The sequence below is a fragment of the Pipra filicauda genome, unplaced genomic scaffold (assembly GCF_003945595.2).
Source record: "Pipra filicauda isolate LSUMZ 115617 unplaced genomic scaffold, ASM394559v2 scaffold17_size4572894_pilon, whole genome shotgun sequence".
In the NCBI taxonomy this organism is placed as follows: domain Eukaryota; kingdom Metazoa; phylum Chordata; class Aves; order Passeriformes; family Pipridae; genus Pipra; species Pipra filicauda.
Window position 1 is genome coordinate 3,755,837 of NW_024104287.1, and position 19,806 is coordinate 3,775,642.

The 19,806-nt window shown below is 57.4% G+C and overlaps 1 protein-coding gene across 1 annotated transcript; it reads left to right on the plus strand.

Moving 5' to 3' along the window:
* The first annotated feature begins 1,058 nt into the window (after nucleotides 1-1,058).
* Nucleotides 1,059-19,625, plus strand: LOC113988266 (prolow-density lipoprotein receptor-related protein 1-like). Its single transcript, XM_039379879.1, has 35 exons — nucleotides 1,059-1,149; nucleotides 2,295-2,437; nucleotides 6,194-6,299; nucleotides 6,761-6,880; nucleotides 7,270-7,389; nucleotides 7,475-7,702; nucleotides 7,931-8,044; nucleotides 8,145-8,264; nucleotides 8,564-8,689; nucleotides 8,790-8,996; nucleotides 9,160-9,328; nucleotides 9,464-9,632; nucleotides 9,874-10,099; nucleotides 10,450-10,575; nucleotides 10,791-11,006; nucleotides 11,229-11,537; nucleotides 11,785-11,997; nucleotides 12,173-12,745; nucleotides 13,140-13,355; nucleotides 13,566-13,804; nucleotides 13,887-14,016; nucleotides 14,356-14,534; nucleotides 14,649-14,835; nucleotides 15,190-15,408; nucleotides 15,638-15,821; nucleotides 15,942-16,143; nucleotides 16,214-16,378; nucleotides 16,676-16,876; nucleotides 16,969-17,512; nucleotides 17,639-17,767; nucleotides 17,954-18,061; nucleotides 18,149-18,385; nucleotides 18,514-18,937; nucleotides 19,156-19,294; nucleotides 19,552-19,625. Exons 1-35 carry the CDS (start codon nucleotides 1,059-1,061, stop codon nucleotides 19,606-19,608), a joined length of 6,936 nt encoding a protein of 2,311 aa, XP_039235813.1. The 3' UTR covers nucleotides 19,609-19,625.
* Nucleotides 19,626-19,806: the final 181 nt, after the last annotated feature.

Below are 19,806 nucleotides of genomic sequence, written 5' to 3' on the forward strand. Positions count from 1 at the left end.
GGAGACACCATGTCTGGCTCAAGAAATGTTGATCACTGGAACCTGGGTGAGTTTTCAGGAAGAACTGCACGTTTTCCCAGTTCCTTCCTCCTTAAGCATAATTTCTTCTTCTTTGTGGGTTTTTTTTTTCCCCTTAATTTTGTTCAAAGCTCCTTGGGGAACAAGAAGGGGGGTAACGTGTGGAGCACAGGTTGTCCCAGGGTTATAATGCTTTTGTTGCTCCCTGGTAATAAGTAAGATCAGCTGTGATAGCTTGAGAGGAGGGTAGATTGGCCTGTTTTATAGCCTCCTTTGTCTCACTGTAGCTCTCAGTACTACTTGGAGTCATTAAAGAAGTGACCCTGAAAAGTGTTGGCAGAGGATAAGGTTTGCTGTTCCTTCCTGCACCATGTACTTCACATCACAGTGGGCTGCACTGTTGCCCCAGGTCTGGAGCAATCAGAGTAGGTGAGGTTTTAAGGCAAACACTGAGAGCAGGCTCAGTGACTCCAGGGCAATACCATGAGACAAGGAGGACATCCTGGGCCAGGACACCAATTGTGCTTCCAGGAGCAAGGACCGAGTGGACCTAGAATCCAACCCCGCACCGTGATGTTCATGGAGGGAACACACACGGGTGGGTTGGATGAGAATTGATGATATATGTGACCTGGTACCTGCTCCGGCTGAGCCTCGCATCAGTGGCCAAGGGCAGATGCAGCCTCTAGAATATAGAAAATGAGGAAAATCCTGCAGATAGTTAGAAATTAGAAAGTGAAACACCTCTCTAAAAAGAAAAGAAATCTGGTCAAAGCTGGGTGGGGAGGAAGTGTTCTGGGGGCATGTTAAAGCCAGGCTAGTTTTCCAAGCAAAGATAAATCAGATGTTTTCTTGTGAAGTTATGTGCATCTAGAGAAGAGATGATTAAAACAATTAATTTTCTTGGTATGCCTTATTAAGCAGCCAAAAACAGTGACGTGATGCTAACGGGTATCTTTGATGCTGGAGCAATGTTGGAATAACTGCTTCCAAAAGAGGAGGACCTTTTCTCATTATTTGAGTTTTTACTCAGCTAGACGATGAGCTCAGCCAAGGAATACAGTGAGAAAGTGTCTGTACCAGGGGTGTTCACTCTTGTGTTGAAGAGATGCGTGCAGAACCACAGATGGGGTATGGGCAAGGAGGAGCTTGGAGCTATTAAATAGAGGATGGGAAAACAGAACAGAAAGGAAGACCACTGCCTCTTTTTTTTTTTTTCCCCTAAAGCATTTCACTTTGTTTTGGAGAAGAGAAAGGTGTGGCCAGCTGTTTTCCTGGTGTAAGAAGCTTCCAGGTTTGCTGGTCCCAATCAAACCTGCCAGATTCTGGTCACAAAGGTTAGAAATGAGTTGGTGTATGAGGTGGCATCTTGGCTGAGAGCAAGACAGGCTGGAGGGGTAAGTAAGAAGTGTGTGTGATGGCGTGGCTGATGTGAAGAGTGGAGAAGAAAGCCACTCTGCCAGAAAGCATGGTGGGGCATAGAAATGAGGCCAGAGGCATCAGTGAAGGGTCAGCCACTGCCCATGATAGCTGACAAGACATCCATAATGATGAATTCAATCCAAGCCATTATAAGCAGCAGTGAATGCTGCCCCTTATCCAGCCACCTGTGTAGGGGACACTCGACTGCGCCTGGGTGAGTTGCTCACCTTCCCACTCTCTTGGCCATACCTTGCAGCAAGGGGGAACAGCAGCACTTCACATTGCTTTAAACATCTTATCCAAGATAAATTGACCTAATTGACCTGCCTGACAGGAGACACCTCAGTGGGGCAGGGTATCAAAGGACTGGAAACAATCCTTCAACATCCATTCAGGTGTATGTGAATCTATATATGCACCTGCCTCTATATGTATGTCTATATACACACAGATGAACATCTCACCACGTGGCAGGTCCCTAATGTCCTCCCAGCACAGCTATCTCACAGAGACCTGTATACCTGCAACCCTAGGGAGATGTGTCTGCCCTGTTGGTGTGGGCTGGCAGTGATTTTTCCTTCCTGCTCCCAGTGTGGAAAGGTCAGAACCCCAGAGCTAGGTCAGAGCTACCCAGCCTAGAAGACTTGGCCCCTATCATCCTGTTCTGGGCTTCCTCACAGTATCTGTATCACCTTGTCGCCCTCCTCAGCAAGGCTGCAGGGAAGCTTTGAGCAGAGTTTGGTGACAACCTGTAAGTCTGAAAGATGAGATGTGCGACAGGGGTGCTGTTAGGCTGAGCATGGGCTATGGCATCTGCAGGTGGAGGTCCTGATTTCCTTCTCTGTTCTCCCTAGGTCTCAGGGGTAACTCGCAGAGCCTGGTAGTGGGAGAGCAGAACAAGGCAGGACCTCCCTGCAGCCTTCTGCTGCTCCCCAGTGGCGGCTTGGGGAGGCACCGCAGGCAGATCCTGATGGGTGAAGAAGCCCTGACGGGAGATGTGAGGGGGCTGTGGCATCTCTAAGTGGAGGTTCTGATTTCTTTCTCCATCTTCTCCAGATCTCACAGGTAACTCTCAGCAGGCTGGGGAAGAGTAGGGTGACAAGGATGTGGGGGAGATGCAATCACAAGCCTAGAGTTTTTTGAGAAGAAGCAAATTTTTTTCAGAACCTTTCATGATAGTAAACAGTACTTTCTGGGTTTATTTCCCAAAATCAGTGAAAGAGCTCAAAACTGGCTCAATTTCCTTATCCTGGTAATCACTTGCTTCTTAAAAAGATCGTTCTCTCCTGTTGTGTTCTGAAACAAAAAGCGTGAGGACAAAAGCATCAAGTTTCCAATCCCATCTAGGGTGTTGAGAACAGTGTAGCTCTTGTTGTTACTGTGGAGAACAAGAAATTGTTTCCTGAGTGCATTCATAAAATTAGTCCTCCAAATGAAATGAATGTTGTTCCTTTCAAACCTCTTTTAATTAATGGAAAGAATACTGTGGTAAAGGATGCTGTCACTTTAAGCTGCATCACAGCAGGTGCTAATATTTCCTAGTTCTCCACAATAGTGCCTTAGTTTTGTAAACTTGAATTTTTCAAGGCTGTTTGGCCTTTGGGAGGTGGGAGGATTTACCCACTCACAGGTCTCAGCATTGGTGCCCTTCCTGCCTATGCTGAGGCTCTTGGAGGCAGGAGGTGTGAGACCATTTTGCTCATTGAAATACCCACCAAGGCAGGTGCTGCCACCACCACTGTTTGCTTTGGGGTTGGTGTTGGCCACCGGGGTACAGGTTGGAGGGACATTTAAGCAATAGAAAGACAATGCTGCTAAGAGAGCAAGGTAGAAAAACAGGAAATGAAAGACAATGTCTGCAGTCATTTCCTATCCCCTGGCAGAGCATCTGTCACCCACTTCACAAGGCTGTCCCAGGCTAGAGTTGCTAGGATCGTGTGGTATGTCAGGGAGTCTGGGCACCAGACTAGGGCAGGACTTTGCGAGTGTCATGGAAGTGTTGCAGTCAGTGTGGCCAATGCTTTGGGTTGCTGTGGGCCAGACCCTGAAGTAGGAGCTGTAGTCCTTGGGAGTACATTATCTAGACTGTTTGTTCAGAATTGAAAGATTGATTTCTGTTACCTGGAAAAAGCTTCAGTTTTGGAAACCAAAATTAAAAATACCTTTATTAAAATAGTTTGGAATGCCCTTAATTTTTATTTTTAGTTACTTAAGCACTGAATAAGATTATTTCCTAGGAAAAAATAGGTGTTTCATGAAATCCAGTTTTTCTGCTGGCATAAATTTTAGTCAATAGATTTCAGACAGTTTAATTTTCAGCATGGCCAGGCCACACGGCATAGAAGCAAATAAAGCTGTACTTTCTTTATGGGAACAAGGTTGCAGAAGTTTGATAATTGATGTGAGGCAGAGGTGTCCCTCTGATTTTTTTTTTTAACAGCATGATGTCCCTTATCTTTAGGAAAAGAGTGATTAAAAGTTACTGGAAAGGAACAGGAATAGTTTAACACTTCTTACACCAATAACAAAAAGAGAATCTGATCAATCGTATAGCAGAAAGGATACATGTAATTTTATATGAACAATATAAAATAAATCACACTATTTAATGTGAAACTGCCTTTGGATATTTGAAAAAAAATTTTACTGTACTTGGAATAGTTAAAGGTACAAATGTTACTTTAGACTTATTGGGATACTCTGCTAGACTTTTTTATAGTTTTTATATTTTGCATGCTGCTGTTCAAGTGAGCACAGATTTGCTGGTATCTCATTTTGATACCAGTCTTCTCCTTAACCCCCCTTAGCTTTTGGAGGCAGAGAAGGGAGAATCTAAATGTCAGTGAGAAAAGGAGACTTCCCTACTGATGGAAATTTAAAGAAAACCCTGAAAATACAAAAAAAAAATCTCTTCAAAAGTCTAGGGGAAAAAACAAGCATTACTTCATAGAGAAGGAGTCACTGTATGTGCATATAACTATGTAGAGTGGACTACTGTCTATGCATACATGTATCTATATATTCTTCTATCTATACACATATATTTAAAATACTTTGACTTAAAATCATGCTTCTAAAAAAATCTCCTGCATTTTAAGAGGCTGGCCACACCAGGTGTCCTCTCTGTCACTGCTGCCCCAGCTTCCCAAACTAATGCTCAGGTGCACTGGGCACTTCTACTGCACCCACTAGCTTCTTGACTCTTTTTCACAGTCTCTCTGCTGTCTCTTGCCCTTTCCAGCCATCTGCTGTGAGGAGTTACTACTTTAGTTGTGTGGTTACACCATGGGGGGAGCCTGATATCAGGGGAAAGCAAAGGCCATGCTGGAACTAGATTGAACACAAGGACAGGTGGGCAAGGCAAGCCTACTACTCTCACAGGAGCAATGCATGTTGCAATATGCCCAGAGAAATATTAGAGACTTGCACATCCAGCTGGGCAGGCTGCCATGGCCCCTTCCCAGCCTGAGAAAAGGACATGGAAAGCAGGAAAAGGACTGTACATGCTGGGCAACCCAGGGAGGCAGGGGGGTCCCTTCTGTGTCCTGCTCAAAGTGCTGTCCACTTCTTTTGATCACAGAGGTATTGCTCTTGCAGGGGGTGTCTCTTTGTTCCCTTCTTTGGTTGGTCCTCGCAGCGGTAGAGGCTCAGTGGGTGGAGGCAGTGCTGGACATCTCTCTGCAGGGTGGCAGAGCTGGGAGTACAAGACAGATCCCCAGGGAGCTACCACAGATCTTGGCATTTGCCTGAAGGTGTGAGGAGGACATTGGGGCTTTCTGCATGGGCTTGGGAGTGCCTTGATACTGTTCTGTCTTTTTCACTCCCTCCCCTGACCACCAGACCACTTGTTTGATGTTCCTGCCCTGAGGATGCTCATCATCCTTGGGATTTGCAGACTTGTGTTTCCTGGGGAGTGCCTGGGGAAACCAATTGCCCAGGGTTACTGGGATGCTGCCCAGGGAGGGCAGACAGCTGGGTGAATCTGCACCCTGGGCTGCAGCATGGGTAGGGGTGTGTAATAGGGTTGTGCTGCAGTGGGGCGCTTTGATGGGAAAGCTGGAGAGGATGAGTGCACAGCACCCACAGGCCATGGATGTGCTTAGAACACAGACCAGCCTTGGGGATGGATAGACACTCACGCCACCACATGCCGATGGCTGGGAGACAAGCCAAAGATGATGGAGAGGCAGCACACCAGCGGTTTTCCCCGGGTATGTAGCAAGGGGTCTGCAAACCCCCGTGATCTGGGGTCATCTCCACGGCTTGGGCGATGCCCCCGCTTTGCCTAGTGGGAGGGGGCTCCTTTCCCAGGCAGTGGCAGGTGCCTTATCCTCTCGCCGGGCTGTTTTCCTCCCTCGGCCGCTGCTCTCCCTCTCCTTGTTGTGCTCCAGCGGCTCTTTTCGCAGCCCTCAAGGTCGAGGACCGTCGGCGGGCAGCCGGGGGGCTGCGCGCAGCCCCGTGTTTTCGGGGGGTGCCCCCGCGCTCAAGGCTGCCGCTGCCTTCCCACGCCCGGCGCAGGTGCCACGGGCCCGGTTCTCACGGCCGGCTCTCACAACAACCCCCGCCGGGCGGGACGACACGGGGCAGCGGGGGGGAGAACCTGGAGAAGCCAGGGGCGGGCCTGGGTCTCCGCGGTGCCCAATGGCCGCCCGCGCCCGGCCATAAAGGCGGCGGCCGCGGCTCCGCGCTCCCTGTGCCGGCCGGACCCCCGGAGCCGCCCCTCTCTGTCGCCGCCGCCGCCGCCGCTATGGGCCGGCCCCCGCCGCCGCTCCGCCTGCTCCTCGCCCTCCTCAGCATCCTCCTGCCGCCGCTGGTGCCGCTGGCCGGGAGCGCCGCCGGCGTCGGGACCCGCCGCGCCCGTGAGCAAAGACCGAGGGGGGCGGGCCGGGGGCGGCTGGGGAGGTCCCTGTCTCATTCCGAGGGGCTGCGGTGGGTGCCCGTAGCATCAGGGATTGCTTGCTCATCCCCCAGCAATGGGCTATGGGGTGGGATGTCCCTGTTACCGAGAGTGCCACCGTTCTCCCCATTCCCCCGGTGATGTGTCCCTGCTTCGTGTGGCATCCTTCCCATCCTGACAGCATGGGGTCCCTGTGCCCCGAGGAGCCCTGTACCTCTGCCTTCCCTGAGCGGGGATGAGAGGCTGTAGTTCTCCCTCCAGGCCCGCAGGAGTTCCTGGGGTACCCCTGGCTGGGACCAATTCCTTCCCCCCCCACGGGGCTGTGCTGGGACACACATGCGGGGAGCTGTAGGACGGGTGTGCAGGGGGATGCCTGGCGCTGCTACCCGCGCTGATCCCGGGTTGGGCGCTCTCTTTCCGCAGCGGCCGCTGGCCCCACGTGCGCTGCCTCACGCCAGGCCACCTGCGCCGCCGGCTGCATCCCCGTTCCCTGGCTCTGCGATGGTGAGCAGCAGTGTCCTGACGGGACGGACGAACAGTGCGGTGAGCGAGGGAACACTGACACCTATCCGCTGTTGTGGGGCGGACCTGAGGGCTGCACTGCGTGGGCATCGAGGGGCACTGGTGCTCTGGGGAGTGGTGGGGCAGGGCAGGCCAGAGGCACTTTGCTCTTTGCTGGTTCTGCCTGTGTGGCATCCTGCGGGGACATGTGTGCTCCTTGTGAATGTCTGTGGCACGGGAACATGTCTTGGATGCTATGCTGAGCAAGGCAGACCCCACCTGCCAGAGAGCCCCACTGGGGGCTGCTGTGGGCCAGCTCCTTCGGCAGAGCTGCTCAGGCACTGCCAGCACCTGTCCTGTGCCAGGATGGAGGGGACCCTTATGGTTCTGCCATAGCAATAGGTCCCAGTGACTGTGTGATGTTCCTGCAGAGGTTGCCTGTGGCGGGGACCCCCATGTTTGGCAGTGTGACGATGGCCGGTGTGTTTCTAGCAGCTGGCGTTGCGATGGTGTTGCTGACTGCCTGGATGGCTCTGATGAGCAGGACTGTGGTACGTAGTCTCTACTGGGGGCGCCGAGTGGGGGTGGTTAGGGGCACAGGGCAGGGTGGTGAGTGCTGCGCTGTTCCCTCCTTAGTGTGCGGGACAAAGAAGGTGCAGTGTCCTGGCACCCACCACTGTATCCCACACTGGGAGCTGTGCGATCAGCACCAGGACTGCGAGGATGGCTGGGATGAGGAGGGGTGTCCCCAGCAGCCCTGCCTGCCTGGGCAGTGGCAGTGCAGGAACAGGGTGTGCATCATGGCTGAGTGGAAGTGCAATGGGATTGATGACTGTGGCGATTCCTCGGATGAAGATGTCTGCGGTAAGCACGCACGCTAGATGCTCCTCAGTGGGGCAAGACCTGTCCAGGCCATGTGTGAAGTAGGGAGTACTTTGCTTTCCTGGGCCTCAGCTCACCTTGGGATGGTGGCAACCTTCCCAGGAACTGTTGATATTTTGAGGGACCTCCCCATGAATCTGGGACCCAGGGTTTCCCCTTTGTCCACCTGGTATTGGTCTGCCCTGCTGACATGAGCTGTGTGTGCCATAGCCACCTGTCCACCTGGCATGGTGCGGTGTGATGAGGGGAAGTGTATCCTGGAGTCCCTGATGTGCAATGAAGAGGCTGACTGCCTGGATGGCACAGATGAGCCCAGCACATGTGGTGAGTTGGGTATGGCTGCTGGCCGCTGCCCGTGAGGCTGGGGCTGAGGGGAGCCACAGAGCTGTCCTGCCTCATGTCACCCCTTGCTGTGTCCCCGCAGATCAGAGCTGCTTTGTACGCAACGGGGGCTGTGCAGAGACATGTGCTGACACACACTGGGGAGTGCAGTGCTCCTGCGGGGCTGGCTGGGTGCTGCAGGCAGATGGGCAGAGCTGTGCTGGTAAGGAAAGATCAGGGTGCATGTGCTTCAGGCACATGTGGCCTCAGCCACTGAGAGCAGGGTCTCCATGGAGCCAGTGCTTCTGTGGGAACACCTGCCTCTGCCCTGCTCCTGCCCATGTGTCATGTCTGGCCCCACAAAGGCCATATCTAGAAAATGTCCCAGCAGCAGCTGGTGCGTTTTGGGGTAAGGCCCATGTTCTGGTATCTAGGGAGCCTGCCTGTGGTCCCTGGGGAGCAGTGGCAATGCTGTCTGGGGCAGCTCCTGTGGCAGGCTCCTGACTGCACCTATCCCTGCAGATGTGGATGAATGCTCCCTGGAGTACAGCCCCTGCAGCCAGCTGTGCAGCAACACCCCAGGCACTTACAGCTGCGCCTGCCTCCGGGGCTATACCCTGCAGCACGGCACTGCCTGTGAAGTGACAGGTAGGGTGAGCTAGGGAGCCCGGGCTGGCTGAGGGGCTGGGCAGTGCACCCAGTTAGCCACATCCCTGCTCACTAAGCGGCATTCCTCTCACCCCGGCAGACAATGCAACACAGATCCTGGTGGCTGTGGGGCAGGACCTGGCCCTTCTGGATGTACGGACCCAAGCCTACAGGCCTCGACTCTCCACTAAGACTGAATCCCGTGCCCTGGTGTATGACCAGCTCCGAGAAACCTACTTCTGGCTGACAGAGGATGGCGAGCTTCGTGTTCACTCCCTGGGGAAAGGCACGCAGCCCCTTTATGCAGGTGGGGAGGAGTGAGGCTGAGTGCTGTACTGGGGCTGACATGGGTGCCGAGAGCTGGCGTGCCATCTCAGTCCTGCCTTTCCTATACAGAGTAAGGGGCAACTTGGGTTTGCCTTGCAGCCTGGAGCACGCTGGTATGCCTTAAAACTACTCTGTCTCTGCAGATGCCAGAGAGGTGAACAGCATCTCCCTGGACTGGTTCACAGGGCAGCTGTACTGGGCCAGCAGCCATCCTCCAGCTATCTGTGCAGGGCTGGGCGATGGCCGGGGTTATGTGACAGTGCTGGGGAAAGACATTGCACCAGAGCAGCTGACAGTGCATCCGGCTGCAAGGTGAGGAGTGAATGAGCCAGGGTTGGCCCAGGCTCCTGGGATTGTGATGCTGGTGCTGACTGTGTCCTGCCTGTTGTGGGGCTGTGGCAGCCCTGGTATTATGCTGTGAAGTGGTTCCTTGGTGCCTGCCCTTAGGTCACTGTACTGGGTCAACCGTGGGCAGCGAGGCCGGACAGTCATTGCTGCGGCTGGCATGGATGGCTCAAACCGGCGGGAGCTCACAGTGGTGCCCATGGAGGAGCCTGTGGGACTAAGCTTGGACCATGTGGCTGGGAGACTGTACTGGATCAGCGAGTACAAGGAGGTAGGGACAAGGGACAGCAGGGCTCTCCTCCCACAGGGAGATGATGAGATGGGAGTTGGGAGGGTGGCCCTGGTTCCCCTCTGTCTACATCCAAGGCATGGGAGAGAGCAGGGAGCAGTGCCCAGGTCTGGCCTACATCCCTGGACTGGGAGGTGATGGCATCACCATGAGGCCTGTGGCTGTGGGACATTGCCAGGGCATGGGGATGCCACATGGTCATCATACCTTGCTTTGTCCCCAGTCCATCGAGACGCTACGGGTGGATGGCAGTGGGCGCCACTCCTTTCACGCTGTTCTGCGGAGCCACACGGAGCCTCTGGGCCTGGCTGTGTTTGAGAGCCGGTTCTTCTGGACCGATGGCACAGAGCTGGTGTCAGCCACCTTGGCCTCTCCTCAGGAGCACGCAGTGTTGCTCCGCGCCCCTGTCTCAGCTTTCACTGTGGTGCACGCACTGCAGCAGCCTCCCCGTAAGTACCCTGTGGGTGCTGCACCACTGCAGGGCTGGCAGCACCCCCACCGCATCCCTGGATGCTGGGGGAGGCTGTGCTAGGTCCTGGAGCTCACTGGGTCCTGCCCAGTGGTTTACCTGGTCTTGTGATGAGGGGTTGTGTGGTTGAGACAGAGGGGACATATGAGTCCATAGGAAAGCTGCCAAGTCCCATGGCTTTGGGTAGAGCTGCGCCCTCCTAACTCACGTGACGTTGCTACCATATCTGCCAGCCCATATCCAGCCCCAGGACAGTCTGTGATTTTGGGGACTGGGAGAGACATTAGAGGGTCACAGTTGCCTGAGCTTCTAATGTCCCCTTGCTCCCAGGGGACACTGCTGCATGTGCTCCAGGCCTGTGCAGTCATCTTTGCCTCCTGTCACCTGTGCACCCTCGAGGCTACAAGTGTGCCTGTCCAGAGGGCCTCTTCCTCTTGCCCTCGGGAAAGTGCACAGGTGAGCAGGGTCTATGAGGTGGGTTGGCTCTCTGGGGCAGTATATATCCCTGTGGGAGCTGGGGGAGGGCTGTGGCTTTGGTGGGGGAGGGCTGTGGCTTTGGTGGGGTAGGCCCAGCATACACCATCGCTGTTACATTTCTGCCATGATTCATGCTGGTGGCCCTGTCCAGTACTGCTGGGGCTATGCTCACACATTGCCCTTGTACCCTGCAGAGCTGTCCATCATGTATGCATCAGGAAAGGCCATCTCCCTGGTGCATGTGGGTCCTGGAGCACACAGCAAATGGGTACAGGAGTGGCAGGAGCCCTTCCACCTGCAAGATGTGGACTGGCAGAGGTCAGTGCTCTATGGAACAGATGACCGTGGGATGCTGCTGAGTGTTGTGGGGCACCCTGGCAGGAGAGAGGCCATTGCAACTGGGCAGCCAGGTGAGACCCTATGGGGTGATGGAGGGCATACTCCCCTTCCTGATGCTCCCTGAGGCCTGAGTATGTCCTGGGTGCAGAGCACAGTAGTCTGAGGGTGCCCACAGTGGGTCTGTGCCAAGGCAGTAGGCAGCTGTGCCCTGGGTTTAGGGGTTGGGGGTCCCAGGCAGAGAAGCAGGGTGATGGGATAGCCCTGTAACTGCTTGCCTGCCTGCTCTTGCCAAGTCTGCTCTGCCCGTGTGGACATCCGCTCGGGGGACCTGTACTGGCTTGCGTGTAACCGGAGGGACATCGGGGTGATCCGGACATCTGACATGTTCCCACGCATCCTGCACCGTGCTCGCAGCAGTATCCAGCACCTCTTCTTGGACTGGCAGCGGGGTGCTCTGTACTGGCTAGCCCGTGGGCAGCCCCTGCAGCAGCTGAGCCTGGCTGGGGGTGCTCCGTGGGATGCCTGGAACGAGACATGGCCTGGAGACCTGCCTGCAGCCATGGATAGCAGAGCCTTCAGCGTGCTCTGGAGCTCCACCCTAGGTGAGCCCTGGTGGTGTCTGGAGCAGAGAGCAGAGGTGGTGGATGTAGGTAGGAGTGATCAGCCATGCCCTATGTGCAGCAGGTCCCTGCCTGGGCAGTAGGATGCTCATGGGGCAGGCTCTTTCCCGTGGCCGAGCCCCTGGCCTCAGCCATGAGGTCCCTGCGATAGCTGTGGGTTATGGGGGCACAGGGTGGGCCACAAGGGGTGCCTGTGGGCCCTGGGTCCTACCATCCCTCTGCCTCGCAGGCCTGCAGGCGCTGAGTCTGACCAAGCGGCAAGCAGTCACTCTGGCACCCAGCTGGCCCCACGGCCTTGTGGCAGCCTTTGAGCCATACCTGGTGTCGGCAAATGGGACGGCTCTGCTACTGTGGGACCGGAGGACACTGGCCCTTGTGCTGTCCATGCCAGCAGCAAGCGTGCAGGGTGTAGTGGCCTTCGTGGGCTCGGAGCTGCAGGCTGGTAAGGGCAGCCACGGTTCTGTGCCTGGCACAGGGGCTGTGTCTGGTGGGGCTGGGTGGCCCATGCTGCTCTGAAGTAGGGCAGGGTGCCTGGCTGCTGGTGCCCATGTGGGGTGCTCTGGAAAGTGCCCAGGGTGTGGGGGTGGCACAGCCCCAAATCCCAAATCCTCTGCCAGTGCCACCAAGCAAGGGGTCTGCCCTGCCACTCCCTCCACCTGTGACCACCACTGTGAGGACAACCGCAAGCACCACTGCTGCTCGTCCCACCACGTCCACCACAAGATCTACACCAAGCAAGACCACCACTGTGCTCACCACTACTCCTGCACCAACCAGCAAGGCCACCACCAGCAGCCAGTCCACACCAACCACCACCACCCAGTCCACATCAACAAAAACCACCTCTCTGCCAACCACTGCCACACCAACCAAGACCACCACCGTGCAGCCAACAACCACCAGCACCACCACCACAACTCAAGCTTTGCCAACTAAGGTCATTGTCCCACGGCCAACTACTACCACCCAGCACCCAACCAGTCCTGCACGGGTAGTGCCACCTACCCCACCACTCCCATCCAGCCCTGCTCAACCCCTGACCCCAGTACTTCATCTGTCCTGTCCTCGCACACACGTGTCCTGCCGTGATGGCACTGAGTGTGTGGCTCAGGAGTACCTGTGTGATGGGGAGAAAGACTGCGCAGATGGCTCTGATGAGGATGGGTGTGCCCAGCTCTGCAACACCCCAGGTAGGAGCCATTCTTCAGTCGACTCTCTGTGCAGTTGGGTCACCCTGTGCCAGGGCTTTTGGCTGCTTCCTGATGGGGAATGGGGCCCTGGAAAAATCTGAGTGTGTCCTGGGCTCTGATGCTTGTCATGTGGCATACTGGTGCCTTCTGAGCTTGGCACTGGACTGGAGATGCTGTCAGAAGGCAACAGGGCTGGTCCCACTGCTCACAGTGACCTAAATGTGGCTGAGCTGAGACTGCCTCAGTCACCTTGCTCAGGACCTAGGCTGCTGGAGATGCACTGGCTAGGAGGGGCCACTGTAGTGTATGGCCTTTCTGGGTCGCTGGGAGACTAACAGTGTCTGGGCACCCCAGCTGCCTTCTGCAGGCAGTGCAAGGCCCCTTGTCTCCCCAGGGGCCTTCCATTGCGCGAGCGGAGCCATGTGCGTTGGGGCGGGAGAGCGCTGCGATGGGGTGCCCCAGTGCCCCGATGCCTCGGATGAGACAGGCTGCTGGACCCCCACGCAGGAGTGTGCCCTGCGCTGTGACGCTGCCACCCGCTGCATCCCCAAGAGCTGGCTGTGTGATGGCCATGCTGACTGCCTGGACCACACTGACGAGCAGGGCTGTGGTGAGACTCTGGGGCTGGACGGGACAGGGGTTTCTGGGGTTACCTGCCCCACTGGTGCATGCACCGTTTTTCCTGTGGGTCCAGGAGCACGCACTGCCTGGGGCAACCTGCTGAGCAGCTGCAGAGGCCATACCCTGCTCAGTGCCATGTCTTCATTGGTGGGATGGGAATGAAGACAGTGCACCTGCTCAGCCCTGGCCTTGCCCACAGTGCCGAAGGAGTGTGGCCCAGCTGAGTTCCCCTGCCGGAATGGGCAGTGCGTGGCCCTGGCCCTGCACTGCGATGGTGACCACGACTGCCAGGACCACTCAGACGAGGAGGGCTGTGCCGTGCCCCGGCCACTGCTCTGCCGTGCGGGTGAGGTGACGTGTTCCCACAGTGGGGAGTGTGTGCCGGAGGCCTGGCGCTGCGATGGCGCTGCTGACTGTGGGGATGGCACAGATGAGCAGGTGAGCGGGGTAGCAGGGACAGCGCTTGTCCCTGCTCGTGCCCAGGAGAGCTGGTAACCCTCTTTACCCTCTGCCTTTGCAGGACTGTCCTTGGGAGGAAGCGCTGTGTGGGGACCAGCAGTGGGGCTGCTCCCATGGCCATGAGTGCATCCCTGATGTCTGGCGCTGCGATGGAGAGACTGACTGCACAGATGGCAGCGATGAAGCTGGCTGTGAGCTACACCCTGATTTTATCCCCTCTGTGTATCACCCGGGGTAGCTGGTAGGTGCCCAGCACAGAGGAAGATGGCTATGTGTCTGTGCTGAGGTAAAAGGCCCTATGTGCTGGTTGCCTATTCCCAGCATCTGTGGTGGCTCCAGGCCCCAGCTGTTGTCCATGTATGGCTGGTGGCCTTTGGATTAATATAGCCTGAAGCCAGGCTACTGGCACAGCTCTGGATGTAGCTGCAATGAGCTCTGGGCAGGCTCTAGGAGCCATTAAATCTGCCCCAGGTGAGCAAAAGGAGCTGGTGGACGAGGCTTAGGGCAGCCTTCCCCACATGTCTCTGCAGGCCAGCCTGCTCCCTGCCAGAGTCATGAGTACCCCTGTGGGCTGGGGACCTGCCTGAATGCATCCTTGGTGTGTGACGGCCGGCAGGACTGCGCGGATGGCTCAGATGAGGGGGGGAACTGCTCTGTGCCCTGCAAACAGTCCTGCGCTCATCTCTGCTACCCCTCACCCCAGGGCCCTGTGAGTGCCACCAGCCCTGGGCCAGGGGCTTGCCATGCCATGATGCTCTGGTCCAGCTGCAGGAGGGAGCCTCATGTCCCCAGGGTGGGAAGCTGATGGTCCTTTTCCCCACAGCGGTGCTGGTGTGGCCCAGGCTATCGGCTTGCCGAGGATAGTCTGTTCTGCATGGACATAGACGAGTGCACGGAGTGGGGTGAGGGAGCCTGCAGCCAAACATGCCTCAATGCCCCAGGGTCCTACAGCTGTGGCTGTCTCCCTGGCTACCTGCTGGAGCCCGATGGCCGTGTCTGCAAACTCACTGGTAAGTCATGGGATGGCCAAGCAGTGCTGAGGATCCCTGGCCCCCTAGGGTACACCAGGAGCTGGTGGGTACCTGTCCCCCTGTGCCTGCTGCTCCAGGGAGGCTTGTGGGCCCGTGAATGGCCCTGTCTCCTCTGCCACATTGCCTGCCAGGCCCCACTCAGCTGTGAGCTGATGATTGCCAGCCTACAGCTGGTCAGAAAATCCATCTGCACTATCTGAGAACATCTTATCTGGTAGGGCTGAGTCCCAGCAGGCTCCAGTGCCTGCAAGTGCTTTATTCCCTGCCTGCATGTGTTGAGCCCATTGGGCCACCAGTGCTGAGCAGGGTCCGGGGCGCTCTGTGTTGCCCCAGGACCAGAGCCCGTGTTGCTGGTGGCTGTGCAGTCAGAGGTGTTGTCCTATGGCCTGCGGAGTGGGCGTAAGGAGGTGCTGCTGGCCACGGACAAGGATCGCGTCATCTTCTCACTCGACTATGACTTGGTGGAGAGGAAAGTCTTCTGGATGGACCTGGCCACAGAGAGCATCCGCTGGCAGGACCTCAACTCGGGCAAGAAAGGCACACTGGTGAAAGGTAGGCTGTGACAGCATGGGGGTAGCAGAGCTGGCCTCTTTGTCACTGGGCAATCTCCAGGTTGCAGTGGCGTGCCAGGCTGTGTCACCTTGTGTGGAGAGGTGCTAGTTTGGAGCAAGGCTGGGAGGAGCCAGACAGCCTGGGATAGAGAGGATGTGGGCTGGGAGCATCGTGCCAGAGGGCCATGCAGCTGTCACCCCACAGGTGCTGACTCTTGGATGTGTTGCAGGTGTGAGATCAGACTGTATAGCAGTGGACTGGCTTGGGAGGAACCTGTACTGGACAGATGGTGCAGCAGGACAGGTGCTGGCCACTCGCTTGGGCGCTGCCTGGCAAGGGATACCAGAGTACACTGTGGTGATGGATGGAGACCTGGACCAGCCCCATTCTCTGGTGCTCCAGCCTCTGGCAGGGTAAGTCTGCCACAAGGGGACATGGAGACCTCCTTACCATCCCTCCCCTGCCCCATTTTCCTCCATGTACTGGGACGATGCTGTGTGTGGTCCATGGGCTGGCACCTCTCTTCCCACTAGGCTGCTGTACTGGTCAGAGGTGGGGAGCCACCCACGGCTGATGGAGTCCACGATGGATGGGAGTCGGTGGCACGTGCTGCTGGCCAAGGGGCTGGGCTGGCCCACAGCATTAGCCCTCGACCTCCCCACCCAGAGGATCTTCTGGCTGGATGAGAAGCTGGGCAGTGTCAGTTCTGCACGTCTGGATGGCACCAGTGTGAAGGTCTGTGGTGGGGCATTGCTGACGGGGCCCTGATGGGGACTGGGGTGGGCACTTACAGCCTCTCTGACAGGTCCTGAAGCTGAGCTGGGTCCAGAGCCCCTTCGCGGCGGCCGTGTGTGAGGGCCAGATCTACTGGTCGGAGAGGAAGACATGGTCCGTGCAGCAGGTGGACAAGGCCAGTGGCAAGAACAGAACCACGCTGCTCAAGCAGCACGGGCAGCCCCATGGCCTCCAGGTACCCACTTGGGGAGCCCCAAACCCTGCTGTGCCAGCTCTGCTGGGTCTCTCAACCTGCACGATCCTGTCGTCCTCTAAGTGTGGAGGCACTGGGAGCTGTACCCCCATCCCGGTGGTCCTTGGGCAGCTGCCCCTGTAGCCAAATGTCTCTGGTCCTCTTGGAACATCTCTGCCTCACCATCCTGCCCAGAGCTGGGCCGTGTGTTGGCCTTGGGAGGAGGGCACGGTGTCAATCGTGCTCAGCTCTGCTGGTGGGTGCTGGCAGGGCTGTGAGCTGAGCCTGCCCTTCTCACAGGTGATGCACCCAGCCCTGCGCCCCACAGCCCCTAACCCCTGTGAGACACGTGGCTGCTCCCACCTGTGCCTGCTGAGTGCCAGGCACACTGGGCAATGCCGGTGCCCTCCCAGGCTGGTGCTGGCTGCCGATGAGACCACCTGCCTGCCCCTCCGTGATTCGGCCTTTGCTCTCCTGGTGTCACCAGCAGCTGTGGCACAGGTACCATCCTCCAGAGCCAGCCCTAGGGGCTGCTGTCCTAGCTGCTGTCAGGGGAGAAAGGTCCCCATCTTACTGCTGCCTCCTTCCTCCAGGTCTACCTGAAGGACCTGCCTGCAACATCTGGATCCCAAGAGCTTCCCCTGCACCGGGCCCTGCCCTTGGCCAAGGTGGGCCACCTGACAGCCATCGACTACGCAGTGAAAGACAAGAGTTTGTACTTTGCAGAGGTGGGAGGCAACTCCATCGGACTGCTGCGCCTGAAGGATTGGAGACGGCTGTCCTGGAAGAAGGCAGTAGCTGTGGAGGGCACGGTGACATCCCTGGCCTTGGACTGGCTGAGTGGGAACCTGTACTGGATCAGGGGGCAGCCGCCCAGCATCCATGTGGCAGCTCCTGGGGGGCGGTGGACCCTGGCACTACTCAGTGAGGGGCTGCAGGGCGCTGCCTGGCTGGCACTGTGCCCTCGTGCCTCCACCATGTGCTTTATCACAGCAGCTGGCAGCCATGGGCCCGGTGCCACAGTGGAGTGTGCAGCCATGGATGGCACTGGCCGCAGAGCGGTCTGGAGGAGAGCCCGGGCTCCCACTGGCCTCACCTTTGGGGCTGCTGGCACCAGGCTGTACTGGGCAGACCACGGTGAGTGCGGGCTGTGCCAGGGCTCTGCTGGGGGTAGCAGTGGTGCAGGCACTCAGTCCTCCCCAAGGCACAGCCCCACAGCCCTCCGTGTCTCCACACTGATGTTGCTCCATCCGTGTCCTGCAGAGAGAGGTACCATCAGCAGTGTCGAGCTGGATGGATCCCACTTTCGGGTGGTGCGGGAAGGGCTGCATGGTCTCTCACTGTTTGCCATAGGAGAAGGCTTTCTGCTCTGGAGCACAACCTCAACCAATGGTGGGTCTGTTTGCTGTACTTTGTCCAGCTCCTCTTACGGCGCTGGGGCAAAGGGGTTTCTGCCAGTCCCTGTGGGGTGCAGGCTACCCCTCCGTGGGGTGAAGGACAGGTTAGGGGACCCCCACCTCCTATCCTGGGCACTCTTATGGGAGGAAGTGGAGCAGTGCTGACCCCATGTGTCTCCAGGATCCAGCAAGATCTGGCACAGCCGGCTGGAGCGGGCTGAGAGGTGGTGGTTTGCAATGGAGAAGGATTTGGTAGCCATGAGGATTTACAGCCAGTTCTCACAGGAAGGTGGGTCTGCAACTGTCCCAGCCCAGGGCATCTGTGGGGTTGAGCCGTGCTCAGTGGTGTCCATGCTAACTCGTGCTGTTTTGGCAGGCACCAATGCCTGTGCAAAGAGCAACGGGGGCTGTGCCCAGCTCTGCCTGCCCAACCCTGCAGGGCGGCAGTGCCGCTGCTCTCACGGTTACCACCTCGTGCGTGGAGCAGCATGTGCACCAGCATTGTCCTGCCCTGCCACGCTCCAGCCCTGCTCTGACCTCCAGAGCTGCATCTCTGGAGAACAGGTCTGTGACGGGCGCTCTGACTGCGCTGACGGCTCCGATGAGTCTGACTGTGAGTGCCTGCCCACAGCCAGGGCGTACAGCAGTCCTGGCAGGGCACGGGGTAGCCCGGCTAGTCTCCCCCAGTTTGGGAAGGAGGACTTGCCTGGGTCTCTTGCTGATCTATGCTCCTCCCGCCAGGCCCCTCCCAGCAGGTGGGGACGCAAGTCCCAGCAGTGTCACCATCAGGAATGTCCCACGTGGAAGAACAGAAACCAGCCTCACCCGCAACTGCACTGCAGCCTCGGCAGCCCAGCCCCAGCCCACCCGCAGCCCCTGGACCCCGGGAGCACGGAGAGCCCTTCCTGGTACCCCCCAGCACGGAGGAGGTGCTGAGGGCTGTGCCGTGCAGCAGCGAGACGTGCAACCTGCGCGGGGACTGCGCCATCGAGGCCGGGCGAGTGACGTGCCACTGCGCCCTGGGCTATCGTGGCGACTACTGCGAGGAAGCAGAGGTGCAGCCCCTCGCAGGACCCATCGTCCTGGGCGTGGCCGTTCTCCTCCTGCTCGCTGCTGCTGCTGTGGGGACCCTGGCCTACATGCGGAGGCGGGACAGGCGGAGGAGGTGAACTCTGGGGTTGGGCTGGGCCAGGTATAACTGGGGATAGAGAGGTACTGGGTCTCCTTGCCCAGGGACAGTGTGGTGTCCTGATGCACCCCTGGGTTATACAGAAAGCTCGATCACCCCAGCAGGCTATTACCAGGGCTTGTGGCAGGACCTTAGGATCTGCCCCATCTCTAGGAGACAGCCATGCCATTCTTAGTGTGTTTTTTCCTCCTCAGGACCTCAAGCACTGCTTCCACCCGGGTGCTGACCTTGTACCACCGTGAAAGTGACCCCGAGGAAGAGGATGAGGAGGAGGAGGAAGAGCTTCCCCCCAAGAGTGATACATTTGTGAATGAAGCTTACGATGGGAAAGAGGTGAGTAACAACAGGAGCAGGCCCTGGTAGGGTCACCCCTGCCACCCTGGGGTGCCCCAAGGCCCAGTGCTGGCATGGTGCCCACTCCTGAGGCAAGCTCTGCCCTCCTGGAGGAGAGGGGCAACACCTGGGGTGCCTGGTGTCTGAAAGGGCTGTCCAGCTCCAGTGTGGCTGGAGCCCCTGTGATAAAGTGTGGGGTGGGCTCAGAGAAGCTGGCTCAGACTCACCCCTCACGCACCCATCTGTGATCTCTGCAGGAGCTGCCAGCCCTGCCAAGGAAGGGACCATCTCACCCCAACACTGTATTTTCATAAAGGAATGTTGTGCAGCATCTCTTGTGCCGCTGTCGTTTGTGTGTGGGCTGGGGAGGTTTGCTCTTTCCCGATGTCTAAGCTCTAGGGAACATAAGAGTCCAGAGGAAAAAGGTTTGGGAGGTTTATCAGGAAGTCTCCAATCCCAACACACTCTGAGCCACCTGAATCTGATCCCCTGTTGCAGGATGCATCCTGTAC

Bases quoted from the DNA above. Each gene is read 5' to 3' on its own strand.
- LOC113988266 (XM_039379879.1), top strand. From the start codon at position 1,059: ATGAGCTCAGCCAAGGAATACAGTGAGAAAGTGTCTGTACCAGGGGTG. The intron at 1,150-2,294 runs GTATGGGCAAGG...TGTTCTCCCTAG, and splicing joins CGTGCAGAACCACAGATGGG to GTCTCAGGGGTAACTCGCAG. The intron at 18,386-18,513 runs GTGAGTGCCTGC...TCCTCCCGCCAG, and splicing joins CGGCTCCGATGAGTCTGACT to GCCCCTCCCAGCAGGTGGGG.